This window comes from Struthio camelus, chromosome 3, assembly GCF_040807025.1.
Source record: "Struthio camelus isolate bStrCam1 chromosome 3, bStrCam1.hap1, whole genome shotgun sequence".
In the NCBI taxonomy this organism is placed as follows: domain Eukaryota; kingdom Metazoa; phylum Chordata; class Aves; order Struthioniformes; family Struthionidae; genus Struthio; species Struthio camelus.
The window spans coordinates 59,595,172-59,611,054 of record NC_090944.1 but is presented as its reverse complement, the minus strand read 5'-3'; the positions used below and the strand labels follow the sequence as shown (position 1 = coordinate 59,611,054).

General features: G+C 47.1%; 1 protein-coding gene across 1 annotated transcript in view; it reads right to left on the bottom strand.

Moving 5' to 3' along the window:
* Nucleotides 1–15,547, bottom strand: part of FOXO3 (forkhead box O3) — a 99,797-nt gene extending 84,250 nt beyond the window's left edge. The window contains exon 1 of the mRNA XM_068937973.1: nucleotides 14,804–15,547. Coding sequence (XP_068794074.1) covers nucleotides 14,804–15,418 — 615 coding nt within the window. The 5' untranslated portion in view covers nucleotides 15,419–15,547. The remainder of the gene's footprint in view (nucleotides 1–14,803) is intronic.
* Nucleotides 15,548–15,883: the final 336 nt, after the last annotated feature.

Sequence of the window (15,883 nt, the reverse complement as noted above, 5' to 3'; positions counted from 1 at the left end):
CTGACATTTTGTACTTCCTGAGCACTTGGCTTCTATATCAAAACATATACCAAAATCTACCCTGAAAAATAAGTAGGCTCTTACTTAATACTTCTGGTTGGCATTTCACTAACAGTGAGAACTATCCACAGAGATACACCACCAGCCTGAAGTTATTGGTCAAGCCATGCAAAATCCAATGTTCCTGTTCCCTGTCTGCTGCTGGAAAATGGGAAAGGCACAAGCCTGTCATTGCTTGAACCTCACCCACTGTATCATGTTGCTTCTAGAGAGATTTCTGCGGCTTCCAGCACATTCGTACCCACATGGAAGAAACAGTGGTTTGATACTTGATACGGTTTCCTGCAGAAACTAAGGAAACTCTCTTCTCGCAGCCCATAGAGAGCTTGGGACACACACACACACACACACACACACACGCACACACGTATACACACACACAGAACGAAAATGTCAAACCAGAAACCAGGCGCTCAAGACTGGATAAATTTAGTAAGATGTCATGATTCAGCTACAATTGAAGGAAATTCATACTTAATTTCTCCAACAACTGGTATCCTACTCCTGTTGAGCAGACTGTTTTTTCCTCCAGGCCGAGGGTACACCAAATCCACATTAGTTCCCAATTTACTGCTTTTTTCTTTTTTTAATTAGAAAGCATTGGCATGCCATGTGCTTGGTACCAGTCTGAATAAAAAATGACACGTGAAAAGTTTTTGCCAAGGTTGACTCCCCACACAGCTGCTGCAAAAACCCAAAATGAACATTTTATCCTGGCCAAATGCGTGCTGTTTTCACTGCTTAAACCCTTGGATCCAGTAACTGCAACTGTCACTACAGGTCACGTTGCTCTAAATGGACAAAGAATTTGGTGTTACTCTCAAGTTTTGGAGTCTCGTTTGTACTTCTGCTCGCTCTTTGAATAACTTACAGCACTGTTCCACTGATACCAATTTGTGCTACGTTTGAGAAAGGTACCAAACTCCGGTCAGAACTGATCCTTCAGTTAAGATTTTCCATCATTAAAAAAAAAAAAAAAAGTTTTTTTTCTGCTTTCATTTTTCAGCACTACAGGATCAACACTGGCTGTTCAGCTGGTAATACCCCTCTTTATTTGAAATTATTTTTCTCCTTTCACCACCCACATTCATCTGGGACTTATTCAGTATTATTCTGTCTGACACTTGTCCAAAACAGCAAACAATTTCTGTAACTACACAATAAGCAGAGCATATCCTAACAGAGGCACTTTGTCATCTAAGGATCCCCTTATGTAACAACTAGCTACATACTGAAAATAATGTTAAAAGACTTGTAACAATGTTAAGTGCAGCTCCCTCTCTAACAGAACCTGTTCTCTGGTATCAGGACTGCATTTTACCAGCACAAAGTACGTTTCTGTACTTTGGCCTTCTGTCATCAGAAAGAGGTGGAGATTTATTCCCTTTCTGCTTTTAAATTAGACTCCTTCAGTGCCCTATTTTATATTCTTCCTGACAGGTCCCTATTTTGTATTAAAAAAACCTGCTGTCAGTGTGTTGCATAGCAAAAGACCTTTCCAGATGAAAAAGAAAACTCCTGCCACTGAGTCAAGTGGCAAGAGGTAGCTTTGCGGTTAAAACTGCAAGACTAAAATATTTTACCCAGCAACACATTCATTTCCAGTAGGATTTGATAAAATTATAATTCACTGTCCAGAAAAGACTGAAACATTAAACATTAGACTGAGAAAGTCAAAATAGGTCATCCAATCAGTGTTATTCCCCCTTCATGTTAAACATAATACAAAGCAGTTAAGTAGTTTCTCTTGCAATTAGCATCATCTTTGTCTCCTCAGTGTCTAAAATACACTGGAGAAATGGAGCTGTTCTTACTGTACAGCAACCCAGGCTCTGCTCCCTACCATCACCAACTTTTAAATTAAATACAAAGAGGTGAAATCTTGTCCTTACTGATTTCCACCACGCTCATTTTCTCTGCTTTTCCAATTCCTCGGTTTATCACCTCAGATAGGACACATTTTCCCGGAGACTACAACAAAGACCCGTATGGACGCATTCAGGAGGAACCCCAATACATCCAACTGCTAATGAACGTCCCACTGCATCCTCCGACCAGGAGGACTGCTACCTGGCAGAGCCTGGAAGAAGGTGAAATGGAAACAGTCTCCCTGGGGAACGAGAGGCTTTGAGAGATCTTTCCTGGATGTGAGAAGTCTGACATATGCTTCAAATGCATTTTAATTTAGAATAACGTTGGAAAGATTTTATTTATGTTTCTAATTAGGTAAACAGTATGCTTCTTCCACCTGCTCCAAGCTACCCCACTAGGCCCAGTAGACATCAGCTGTCTATAAACATAAATCAGGTTGATTTACTTCCTACTGCCAGTTCACAGAAATCTTCCTCCTCCAAGCCCCGTATGCCACTACCTTATGGCCTAAACACCTTCCCTCTTTTTTGTATGTAAAATGGCCTCCCTCTTGATTTTTCAAATACCTTCTTAAGCATGCCGCTCCCTTCCCCAGAGCTTTCCAAGAATCAGCTCCTCATACAAGACTTCTCCCTCAAGTGTGCAAATCTTCCAGTACATTTTTATCAGAAGTATTTTCACCATGCACCAACTGGGTTGTAAGAGCAGTGGGGCAAGAAACAAATCATGATATGCTTTGTGAAGGGAGAATCACACACTGTCAACCTAATGATAAAAATCATGATATCAGACTAGGAGGTTTGGGCTACTCACAAACCAGGCTAGAAACCTCTGGTCCAATCCGTTCAGGGCTCTGACATGATTTGCATTTTCAAACCTAGTAGTTCAGATGTGGCCTATTTATCCGGGCTACATATAAGGCTCAGGCTATGCCGAAGCAGAAGCTGCTTGCACAAGATTCACACGACGCTTTAGAGTTTTTACAGCTTCTCAGTGGCAGCATCGTTCTTAGCGCCGACGTTATTCTCCTACAAAGGTATAGCAGGAACAGCATTTCCTCATTATAGGTCTTGATGAATACTTAAAGAACCACCATTCACTTTGAAACCTGACATGTCAGACAAATGGTTTTGAGTTCCCGCCCACAGTGAAACTTTTAAACATAACAGATCGTGTTGCACAAAAACAGGGACAGTGGCTTTACGTGTCTCAGCTTACACGCATCTCAGGACACAACTTGAACTGGTGTCACCTTCTCCTATGAATTCCTGGAAAAAATATTCTCTGAAAATTAGCTAAGGTCCGTGGCAGTTTAGCAGAATAAATAATAGGTTACAGGTTTTCAGGAAACCACATCACTGTTCTCAGAGCAAAACCAATCAGCAAAAAAAGGTGATAATGTAGGAGCCTGTTAAAATCTCACACAAAGACATTCTTTGTTTAGCAGTATTCTCGCTTATCAGAAGCCAATTTTATGTACTAAGCATATCTAGAACTTTATATGTGGAACTGATAAATCCTCCATGAAGTACTAGCAAATGTATTTACACAAGATATGGGTTCACAGCCTAACTTTACAAATACCCACCAAGTCAGAAATTTTTGATTTGAATTAAGTCTGGCATTTTAAGGTATGTTTACACTGCAAACTTCATGTGAGAAAGCGGGGCTAACTTTGGTCATAACATGCCTTCGGAGAGCTGAAACGTCTGCTTGAAGAGCTAGCATGGAGAGAAGAAACCAAATACAGCAGGTTTTTAGAGTGCGGACATGCAGCTGGAGTATGTATCAAGATAACTCAGGCCCTGTTCCAGAAAAAATAAATATGGCCCTGGAAGTCATATCCTGAAATTATTTTTTAAAAATAATATATTTCAAATAACATATTTATCCCTCTTCATCCTATTTTGAAAAAAATTGCAGAAACCAATCTGATATAGCATGAGAACGCACTAAGCCATAATGGCAAACCATCTACAATTTCAGAGGTGCTGGCTGTCCAGAACAGGAAAGTGGCCTGTATTAGAATATTATTAGGTAATTAACATGTTTTTAAGCAAAGCTTTGTTTGCTTAAGTGTAACGCTGTTACTAACATTCCCTGGTCCTGCTTAGTCCTCGTGGGGAGTCTAGGCTCAGCTACAACCAGGATTTTAAGCACTGCTGGCTTGAGTCTTATTTACACTAATGCAAATGCACTCTGCTGCAGCACTGCAGGAGAGCCCTGCTTTCACAGGAAAACCCCATTATGCTGCTCTAACACGGCCCTCAGCCAGGACAGGAATCAGACTCTGCTCTCTTTACCTCGTCTACCCATGAAAGCTGTACTGTCATAAACTGGGCTGCATCTGTGCAAAACAGCTTGCATTCCCACTACAGATTGCTTTGAACTGACCAGTCGCAGCACCCTGGAGGTGCAATGAAGCCTGCGTAGCTATGTTCAGTGTGTTTTGGTGCTCCTCTATCTGTTCTCCCATGACAGACTGCTTTCTGTCCCCACCAGCCTTCCTATTTATTCGTTTGCCTTCCTCTCCTCTGGGGTCTTGATAAACAGAAGCTACCGCCCGGTTAAAACACTGGCATCCAGCCTGGTTCTGCCCTTTTCTGCTCCTGTACGTCATGAGCCAGCAAACCTGCTGAGAACTTTTTCCTAGGACTGTGTCCCACCTGCCAGTCACCAGCCCAGATGTACCCATGGCCTTCACTGCTCTCTAGGCAGAGCTGAAAGTCTGGGAAAACCAGGGGGGGCAAGATGGACTTGTCAGAAGGCCTTGCACGGCTCAGGGCTGGGTGATGAGCAGGCCGCCAGGCAGCCCCACAGTAAAACAAGAGGCGTGAAGGTAGCCCCAGAGGTGTCAAAGGATCAAAGCGCACCTCCAGCAACACCTCCGGCCCCTGTCCTAATTCTGAAGCTCTGGACAGAATCTTGGCATAGAAATGCCACCATGGACCCACCCTTCACGTTGGCACAGGCAATGGGTGAAGGGACGCAGAAGTGGCATGACACAGTGACTCATGCCACTAAAACGCACCTGACTGTCAGGAGCACTCACATATACAACAGCCTGAGCTTGCACAGGCAGCGCCCCACACCCAGTGCGACCAGCCTCCAAAAACATGCAGGCAACGCTGCCCAGGGGACCTTCTAGGCACCGGCTGCAGAGGCCCCAACTAGTCATTGGTACTGTGCCGTGCTGTTCACGTGAAGCGTGTTTTCTTTCTGAAAAGGTACCCTCAACTCGAGCGGCGCTGATCTCAAAAGTTTTCCAAGACCTCCTGTCCCTCTGAAGTTACAGCCTATGCCACATGCTCAAGAAGTGGCGCCCCCATTTACAAAGATCGCAGTCCCAGCTGCTGCACAAGAAAGTGATTTGAATGCAACATTTCATAATTCAGCTCTTAAGTACACAGCATGTTTTGATCAAGCGAGCAATTAATTCATTTCGTTAGTGCAAGTCTGTTACAAGAACTAATCTTCACAAGGCATTTCTTTATCAGTGCAAATCCCCAGAAAGGCATTTTGCTATCAGAGAAATCTTACAAAGGCGTTTTATATCAGCAGAAATCTTTAAATGGCCTTTATTTTTAATCAGTACAGACGCACAGATAAAGAAAATTGCACCAATAAGCAAAGTTCAGGTAGGACACATACACAGTGTTACGAACAAGGCACCGACGCTGTTAACTCCTGACCTGCCTCAAATTCTGTGCAAAGCACTGTTTACAAGTGTGTTGGAGGAGACATGCAAGGGGATCCTGCTTTGCATGGCCAGGCTGGCTCCTCCTGATCCTTGCCCAGCAGCAGGAGGTACCATTAGGGCAAAATGCAACAGCAACACAGTGATGCCCTTCCCCTTCAGCCCCACTGAAAGACAGCTCCCTTGCTGTTTCATCACACAGATGAGGCAGGGCACTAATGCAATCGCTTGCTTGTTCCCAATCCCTTACAGTGTCCCGAAACTGCCATTCATTGGGGCTGTAGCTGCACCTGAAATGCTACTGTACTCTGCAATATGCCCTGCAGAGCGATGAGTCAGCTGTCCATTCACCACAGAGGCAATCTGTGCGTCATGCAACACCCCACAACTGGTGTTACAAAAGGCAAGGAAGGAAAAGGTGAAGTAGGATATACCAGCTCTGGAGCTTCCCTAGACTGCAATGAGGAATTGGGGGATAGGGAATTGGGGAATGAATTTTTTTTTTTTTAATGGTGGTGCTTTGGAGACTTAACAACAAGTGGTCTCTGCTTCTTACTTCCCTTATCCCACCGGTCTTAGACCAAAGACTTGGCACAAACCTTGCTCAGTGCATGGTAAATTGGAGAGCACACAAAAGGAACACAGGAAGGAATTCTTGAGGTCTCTGCGGTGGAGAAAAGGGGGAGGAGAGAAGTCGTGGGGTTGTATAGGTTTCTTAAAGATGATAAGGAGCAGAGAAGCCCAAGAGGAAGTGCCTGATGGTCGCCAAGAGCTGGAGGAGAAAGGGCTTGCTACGCCCAGGGAACTGCCAGAAAGGGAGGCTCACGACGGAGCAGAGGTGGGCTGTGGCCTCACAGGCTAGAAACATTTCCCAGAAGGTGCAGCTGATGATGATCATAAAATATAATCTGCTGTTGCTGGAGACCACACTCCACTCCAGTGGTGACTTTTTCTCAAGCACTGCAGGAACCTGTAGGTTCATTACCCTTGGCCTTACAAACCCCTGAGTAGCCCTCCCTGACAGGTGCTGCAGGTCACCTCCAGCAATTCCTCCCTCCAGCCTGCCCGTCTAGCGTAGCTGAGCTCTTTCGACCCCTCTACTCTAAACATGGGATTGGTGCCATGCCACTGCAGGCCCCCAGATTTCCTTGTGGCCACCAAGAGGAAAATCCTGAGTCCTGTGAAGCGAAATGAACAGTGCCCCTTTGTTTAAGCCCCTTACAGTTTGCACCATATGCCTTCCATTTAAGGACTTGTGTCTTATGGGGAGAAGGGAGGGGAAAAACATTTACAAATTCTGAAGGTAGAGTTTTAAAAATTTCCACCCCTACGCCAAAGTGATTTACATTCTGAAAGCCCATCCGCTCATCTGAAAGAGTCACGTAGATCTCCCATGTCACCAAGAGTGTCTTAACATTCGAATCTGTCCCTGCACCACAAGGATGATACCAAGATCTTCTACAGTTCGAACAAACATACAGCCCATGCAAAGTGACACCCCTCCGCAGAAATGCACTTTCCTCCCTGCGCTGCCACAGACATTCTCCTGGAGTGAAGGGCGACAACAGGCCCTGACCGAGCCCTCCCCGCTCTGATAGACAGTTGCTGCTTCATTTTAAATAAATGGCAAAATCAATACCCCAGGGCAAAATCACAACCTGTGGGCTCTGCTGCTGGGGCCATGCAACACAGACCATGATGAGCCACTCACCACGTTAGAAAAAGTCCATCCCCAGAACACAAAGTCCTTTCCTCAAAGTCGATATACGAGGCATCCTTGATAAGGTGCCTCTGGCAATTGTCACGTAAGGGGCACCTCGAGGACTATTCAGAGCTTGCTGCCACTCTCTGAACATCTACCACCCCGACAGGGTGCGGACCACGGTATGCAGTTATCATCCACAGCAGGTATTGCTTCCTTCTGCTCTTTGACAGCCAGTCGCTCTTCACTCTCCCAAAGGCATCCTGCAGCTGCTCCGGTCCTGTTAACACTGTGCCTTTTTGTGACTCAGATCTCCAGGAAAAAAATCCCTGTGCCTGATAAAACTTGTGAACCAATAAGGAATTGCTCCTTGCAGCCCCTGGCAGCAGCTCTGGAGCAAGTGCCTCACTGTTCTCCAGAAAAGCTCCTGTCCGCTACTTTTCTTCAATTTTGTGGCTCTGTCAGGCCTGATGGCCTCTCAGGTCTGCAGCACTATCCATACTTTATTTTTTGGCAAGCTGAGAAACAGAGCTACCTTCTCTGCCAACTCTGCACCAAGAGAAGACTTTCTGGAATAGGACTCCACTGTCTTTTCAACCAAATTCACATTTTTGCTCCCTTTCTCCAGCTGCCTCAGCCAGAGAAGAAAGAGTTGTACCTTCTGCTAGCAAAAACCACTCGGAAACACACCGGTTTGCTTGGAAATCTAAGCCAACGTCAAGCAAATGTGGAATACACACAGGCAAGGAGCTGGTGACTGCCAGCACTGCAATGGTATCCCACCACGCACAACTGGAACATAAGAAAACCGGTAGCTATGCAAAGAAGCATGGGATACCCACTTCTGACTTTGTCTGAAGCAAGTCAGAACAAAACACCTCACTCCGAAGGAAAATCCCCTTCTGTAGGCAAGCCACTTTTTAATAATAAGTGCTAAATGGACTATTCAAGCAGGTAATTAATGTTAATTACATATGTCAGGCCATAAATTGACTAAACGCACCTCATTTTCCAAGCTTTGTGAGTGGCAATGCTCAGAAAATTATAATAAAAAAGAAGAATCTAAGTTCGTAGAAGTACAAAAAAAGAGAGAATAAAAGGTTAAACTTCATCTTCACTTAACTCATGACGCTCTGAGCAAGCGCTGCTGAAAACTGAAGAGCCTTGCACATTGCTTGAACGTTTTATTTTGCTACCTGAACCGCCGCGCTGCGCACGTATCGTCGGCCACAAGAAAAGCCACATCAAAAAACCTGCAGCTGTGTTATCAGGCTCGGCCTTTATCAGGGTACTCGGTAACTTGCCGAGGGATCTGCATGCGCCTCCCACCACGGGACATCCCGGGGCCGGGGCCTCTTTCCAGCACCGACTTGGGAATTCCAGTTTGTCTTTGCACGGGAAGGATCAGCGGGAGGCAACGCAGAGTTCGCTCTTCTCCAGAGAGGTTCTGTCTCGAAACGTGGAGAGCCTTCTGCCTTTAAAAGAAATTAAAGCTGCCATTTTATAACCCTGCCCTTGGGCACATTTTCTGTGACAAAGATAGTAGTAAAGCTTTCCCGAAAGTGGGAGAGAAACAGGAACACGCAAAGATTTCAGTCGAAGTAACAACTTGCATTATGAAACATTTTCAGTTGCTCCCTTGGCAAGCTGCCGTTACACTAAGGCCCACTGTAATTGCATTGCAAACAAGCAACAACCCTCGCTAAAGATTTTCCATACTTTCACACAAAATAGTTGGCAGCCAAAATGTTGTAGGGCACCTTTAGTAGGCTGCCACCTAGAGAAACAATCTGGTGAATTCTCACGAGTTTTCCCTTCTCTCCAAGGCAATCCTTTCAGCCCCTCTTTGAACGGAGCACATCCACCATAATTTTCCGGGGTGGTTTCACGTTTTTTTCTCCCATTTTCCCCATCCACCCCACTTAAGCTCCTCAGAAACAGTCCTCTGCCACGGGGGCATTCGATGGCGCTTCCTCCTCGGACAGGCAATTTTCTTCCCAAATTCAGAGGCGGGAGCACGTGCCACCCTCCCCGAGGCTAGCTTGCCTTCTGCCACCGACTTTGGATTTCCACTTTGTCCACATCAGCACAAAAAGCTTTCACAAAACGCCCGGGCTAACCCTAATCACTCGCCTTTTTAAATGCACCAGCACGTGCCCAGCCTTCCATAATCTCCCAGGATTACAGCAAAGTGTTGTAGAACTACCAAAATGACTCGAATACAAAATGGCCTCGCATTTAAGAGCGCGCTCACTTCCCGAGGGCAGGAATAAGCGGAGGCAGGAGGTACCAGGGCAGAAGGAGCTGTGCCGGCTCTCTCCCACGCTTTGATCATCTCAACCCTGCTGCACGGCCCACCACCGTATGTAGCTGGGGCTCAGAAACCTGCTGCACAAATACAGGGATGGTTGGGTTTTTTTCTGAAATAAAACACTGTCGATAGTGTTTGTTCAAGCCAATACGAGACGACAGATAGAAAAGCCAGCAACGTGATTTACTTTTTCCTAACATAAACCATGTGCTTTCAAACACACAGGTAAGCGTAGGAGCCAACATCTGACTCTCAGGCTTTGTATCCTAAATATGCTCCCATATTTACAATAATAATAGGTTACAGACAATACCAATGTTGTTTGATTGTTTTTAAATAACTTTTGTTTTTAAACAACTGAGGAACATTGATTGCAGTATTTATCAAGCCAATCTACCTGACAGTGGTATCCTCTGCCAGGTGCTGGAGATTTGCAATCCACATCAAAAGTAAGTTCATCAGAGCCTGTGATTCTTTACAGTTGACAATATTCAGCAATATGGTGTGCATTTAAGTCCTTAAGTAAAGGTGCTCCTCACAGTCACATAGTGGATGAAACAATGTCAGTGATTCTGGAAGAGCCACTCGATAGCCATTCTTCCCCTAATAGCCGTTGCCTGCCTGCATAACCTAGGGAAAAGCAAGCTCTTTGATGTCGGTTACAGATATAAAATAATAATGTGCAATAATATCTATGTACGGCACCTACTGGAAAGTTTAAAAAGTCATTTATTACTTTGATATTCAAGTATATTCTACCTATCTTTGATGCAATAAGCCTGTTACCTAGCAGTTTAAAATTCAGGCCTTCATCTCTCTTTTGCCCAGCACAAAATGCACTTGCAAACGTTACCGAGAATTTTTTTAAAGCACAGCACAATAAAGCCTTGATCAGGTAAGATGCTTAAGCATGAAGTTCACTTTAAGCACACAGGTAATCCCAGTGAAGTACCAAGCGCCTTTCACATGCTTAAAACCATGCTTGCTCTGGTAGATCAAAATGCAAAACGCTCAGACTACAGTTTGTAACCTACACCCTTCTGCACAGGCCAACAAGGCAGCTTATAATTAGAGAAAAAAGGAAGGATTTTAAAAAAGTTTGGAAAAAATACTCTTGCTAGCAGTTAACCGGGAAATATGGTCCTAAAAAAAAAAAAAAAAAAGTAGCACAAAAAAAGTGAAACTGAGGCAAATTCCAGCTTTATGCTGTTGCTCCCAACAGAGAAGCTATGCGCCATTCCCAGGAAGGAGAAATAAGAAGAACAGAGAGCGGTGCTGCTTCCTTCCCACATCCTTTGCAAAAGGATGACAAAAAAAGTCCCACACATCTTGCATATTAGCATCTGGCTAGCAGATTTAGACATCTGTCCACATAGCTGCTAAACTCCTCGAGCCTTTTCAGGTCTCAATAATTACAGAAAAGACTCATGCATTTGCTACACTGAAGGAGCTGCAGCACTTTGGTACATTCTGGTCAATAAAAAAAGGTAACGAATGACGAAATGTTCATGTACCAAGTTTCCAAAAATCTCCCCTCCAAATCAAATATCCCAGCAGCTAGGAGTTATCTTTCACGAGGAAGATGAATGCAACAGGTGTAAAACAAATAGGCTTTTGATACAAAAACAAAGCAAAGCAAAGCAAATCAGCTGCATTTAAATTTGGGAGTTACTGTGTCTAAAGGACCAGGCTCATCGTCTTATGATTCTGCTCAACAAAGAGGAAAATAGTCCCCCTAGTGTACTCTTCCTGCAGAAAAGACTGTGTTTCACAGGATAGTGCTGCAAGAAAAGACAAAATAACATCATAGGAAGAACTATGAAAGTGCTTAAATGGGCTACGGTGAACTCGGGCACCTCCATTATTATACATGGACACAGAGGTGTTTCAATTTTCTATTTCAGGATTATTGAGCGACGTAAGTCACTGCATCCTAAATATCGGAAATAAAAAAAAAATTTAAGTCAGCACACTAGTTTTGCTACTGTAGCACTTAGATAGGGTAACAGACCCTTGAATTCAGAAATGCAGGTAAATCTAGTCGTTGAGGAACTCTGTGGAAGTAACTGCAATACTCGCCTTCTGCAGCGCATTTCCACGACAGTGATATCACCTCACTCTCACCCCTGCCCCGAAATACTATATTAAAATACTGACTTCCCGTAACTATTCCGGACAGTAAGCAGATATTGAAGCACGCATCTAAATCCTTTCCAGTGATTTGGAAGTGTGCACAGGTCGAACATGGGCATACGACAGCGTTTGCAGCATGTCAGGTCCACAGCAATGTAGTGTATACTAGTGCCCTAGTGAGCTGTCAGGTAGTATTAGGTTAGCTCACATCCCACCGGGGCAGGGGGAAGGGGAGCACAGAAGCTTGTTGGTGTGTGTATTGGGCAAACCTTATCTGAATTAGCGGAAACGTAATATATGCCTTCCTAACCACATCTGAAATAGTCACTTCTGCTTTCATGCCCTAGGCAAAAAAAAAAAGAAAAGAAAAGAAAAGAAAAAGTGTAGCTGAATAATAGCTGTAACTTTAATTTATAGCTCTGAAAATAATTGTTTCGAGGAGTATAATCCCAGCGATGTTCATGGATTACGGTCTTCAGTGCATCTCACTGCAAACAGTATTAGTATGTCATAAATAATAATGCATACAATAACAAAAAAAAGTTATCTTCTTCCCTTTGTTTAAAATGTCAATTTTCCCTTTCAGTGCAGAATATTGTTAAATGCGCTTGCTGCCTTCAAAGAGGAACTCAGTTGTGTAAAAATATCCTAAATTAGGATAAAAGCCTTCTGATTCAGGAGTATCAACCATTCATTTAAAATTTCGATTTACCAGCAACCTGAAAAAGTCTGAAGTGAAAAGCTGACATTAGCTCCTGAAGAGTCGTATTCATTACCTGTGATGATAATAACATATAATGTGTTTTAGCATGGGGAAACTAAGATGGAGTCTCAAAATCTAACTTGTGTCCCAGCCAAGAAACTGAAATATTCCTCTTCTGAATGCACGTGCATACATTAAAAGAAACTCCAGCCCTGCCAGGAATTAAATCCTTCAGTTTTGGATGCCTGGCAAATTATTAGCTCCTGACCTCTCCTTTGCCCCCTTCAGCGTGCCCCCACCACCCACGCACAAATACACACTCCCTTAACATGGTTAAACATGTTACCATAACTTTCAAAGACAGCTCACAGTCATTAAAAGCAGGAGGAATGTTCTGTTTCCAGTGCGCTTGCATACTCTGATAAAGGTCATCCTAAAGGCTTGTGAGAAACTTCTGAACTAAATTATATCAGAGAAGTCTCAAGGGATCCAAGTTTTTAGCATTTTAATTAGCTCCAAGTACCGGTTAATGCTGCTCCGAAAAGGAATCAATATCAAATTAACAGTATAAATTGTCAGAAAAAATTGTGACCGTATTAAGCATACTAATCAATGTAAGCACTTTGCGTTATGGCCCATATCCTGCTTCTGCCCAGGCGAATGGGAGTTGTGCCACCCAACGGAGCTGAAACAGTACCAGTGCTTTTGCTTCAGAAGCCTGTCTTCTGCTGGGAGCTATAATTTACCGAAAACTCGAGGCAGCAGATGAGAAGGCTACATTTCTCGTAACAGCTGACAATGTAAAGCCACTGCTCGTGCACCTAGTACCAAACAACCTGCCAAGGCAAGGGCTGTCAGCGTAGGATTTAACCCTTTATCACAGTCCGTGTCGTCCGTGTCGCACTTGTGAAGTCGCGTCAAAATTCAACATTTAATACAGACGCAAAAGCTTTAAAGCAGATCCGTGCTTTCAAGAGCCCGGTCTCGAATTAGTGACGCCGCTGGTAAACTTTCTGTTTATATCTTCGCCAGCCTGAGACAAATAGCAGGGAACCGCTGCCTCTGTAATGCTCCCTTTGGGAGGGAAAAGCCATACGTCTGCACTTCAATTCCTAACAGCAAGCCCTGTTCAGAAACCAAAAGACGAGACAGAGTTGCTAATACGAAAACACCCAGAAATTTTTCCTCCCTACAATGTTTCTGACTGATTCATACACGTTTATCCCCCGACGCAAAGAGAGAGAGATGCAAGGGGGGATTTAATTTCTCCATAACGCCATAAAACTTCCCCGCAAATTCGCCTTCAGTCAGTCACCCTTTCAGAAACTCAGTCTAGGATGCCACTAACACGGGCCCTCGGCGGCCACTGAACCGTGCCAGGATTTCCCTCCGCAAACAGCATCTGCCTCAAGCAGCACCTACGTTGCCGTGTAGCTGCACGCCAGTGACATTCCAGCGTCCTAATGAAGAGACGCTCACAACCGGGGGGGGGCAGTTCCGTAAATCCCTTCAGACGGGCTTTCCGCGCAGCACCAGCTCCTCCTGCTAGGCCTTAACACACTGTGAGCTTGCAAAGCAAAAAACCCTGACCGCTCACAACGTGCTTTTTGCACGCACTAAGTAAACAAGCCCCCAAACCCGATTTTTTTTCCCCCCTCCCCTGCCAAGTGTCACAGCGCCGAGCAGAAAACGCTCGGATATACGGGATCCAGCGGGGCCGACGCTCTCGCGTGCACCGACGCCGCAGGAAAACGCAACGCAAGCGCTCCCGCGCCCCAGCAGCCCCTAACTCCGACGTTTCATTAACTTCATAAAGAAACGGCAACATCCACTTTTTCCTCCGTTGCCTTTCGGGAACACGTGGGGGATCACAGGGGTTTTTTCTTGGAGGAAAATAAGTCTTTCTCTACTTGAGCTTTGAGACTAGGACCGGTACGGCATGAAAGCAACTCTGCCCGTTTCTATGACGAGTGACACGAAAGGTGCCTATAACTTAAAAGGGGCCATTACAAGCATCTCTCTTTTTTCTCTTTTTTTTCCCCCCGCCTCCTTTTCTCCCCTGCTGATTCCCTTGGGCACCAGAGCAGCCTGCTCCACGCAGGCATTTCAGCCTCTCCCCCACCACCGGGGTCAGCCCTCACCGCTTGCACGCAGCAACAGGAAAGCGCCTAAACTTTCTTTCCCCCCTCCTTCCCCCTTTAAAAAAAAAAAAAGAAATCCAAAAATAAATCGGGGAAAGGTGACAACGCAGCCACCGGCCGCCGCCAGGAAAACCCGCGGCCCGGCCGCATCCCCGCGGGCCCCCTCGGGGCCGCCCCGTCTCACCTTCCAGCCGGCCGAGCTGTTGCTGTCGCCCTTGTCCTTGAAGTAGGGCACGCAGCGGACCATCCAGTCGTAGATCTGCGAGAGGGTGAGCCGCTTCTCCGGGGAGCTCTCGATGGCGCGGGTGATGAGGTCGGCGTAGGAGAGGTTGCCCCACGCGTTGCGCCGCGACGAGCACTTCCTCGGCGCCGCCGCCGCCGCCGGGCCGCCGCTCAGCCCCCCGCCGCCGCCCGCCGCCCCCCCGGGCGAGAGGCTCGGCCCCTCGGGGCCGCCGGCGGGCAGCGGGGCCAGCAGCCGCGCCGCCTCCTCGGGCACGGCCGAAGCCGTGGCCGCCGCCGCCGCCGCTGCCGCCGCGGCAGCCGCCGCCTCGCCGCCTCCGGGGGCCGCGCTGCCGACGGCCATGGCCGAGCCGCCCCCCTCGTCGTCGTCGTCCTCCTCCTCGGGGATCATGGAGGCGGCGTCGGCGGGCGGCTCGCCGGCGGGCTTGGCCGGGCTGGCCTGCAGCTCGGGCCTCTGCAGCGGCCAGGTGCAGGAGCGGGGCCGGCTCTGGGGCTCGAACTCGGGGTCCAGCTCCACGTCGAGGGGCGAGAGCGGGCCCGGGGGCGACGCCTCTGCCATGTCGGCCTCTCCGGAGGCGGCTGGGGCGCTGCGACGGGGCGGGCGGCCGCCTGCTCGGAGCCGCCGGGAGCCTAGCAGGCGCGGGGCCGGCGGGCGGGCATGCCGCTCTCCGCTAAGGGCCGGCCGCCGCCGCCGCCGCGCTGCGCCGCGTAGCGCCGCGCAGCCCGGGCTCCCGCTCCCCGCGGGCGGGGCGCCCGCCGGAGGGCGTGGGGGAAGGCCCAAAAAAAAAAAAAAAACCGGAATAAAAAGCCGGAGCGGCGGCGCCGAGCGGGCAGCGCGGGGTCGGGCGGCGCCCGCTGCGCTGCCCTCCGCGCTGGGGGAGCGCGGCGCGACCACCGCCGCTGCCGCTCCCGCGGTGCGTGTGTTTGTTTATGTTTCACTCCATGCAGAGGCACAAGTAGCTCCAGCGGCAACCGCGGCTGTATCCAGCCGGGAGAGCACCCCCCGCCCCGGCACCTCCGAGCT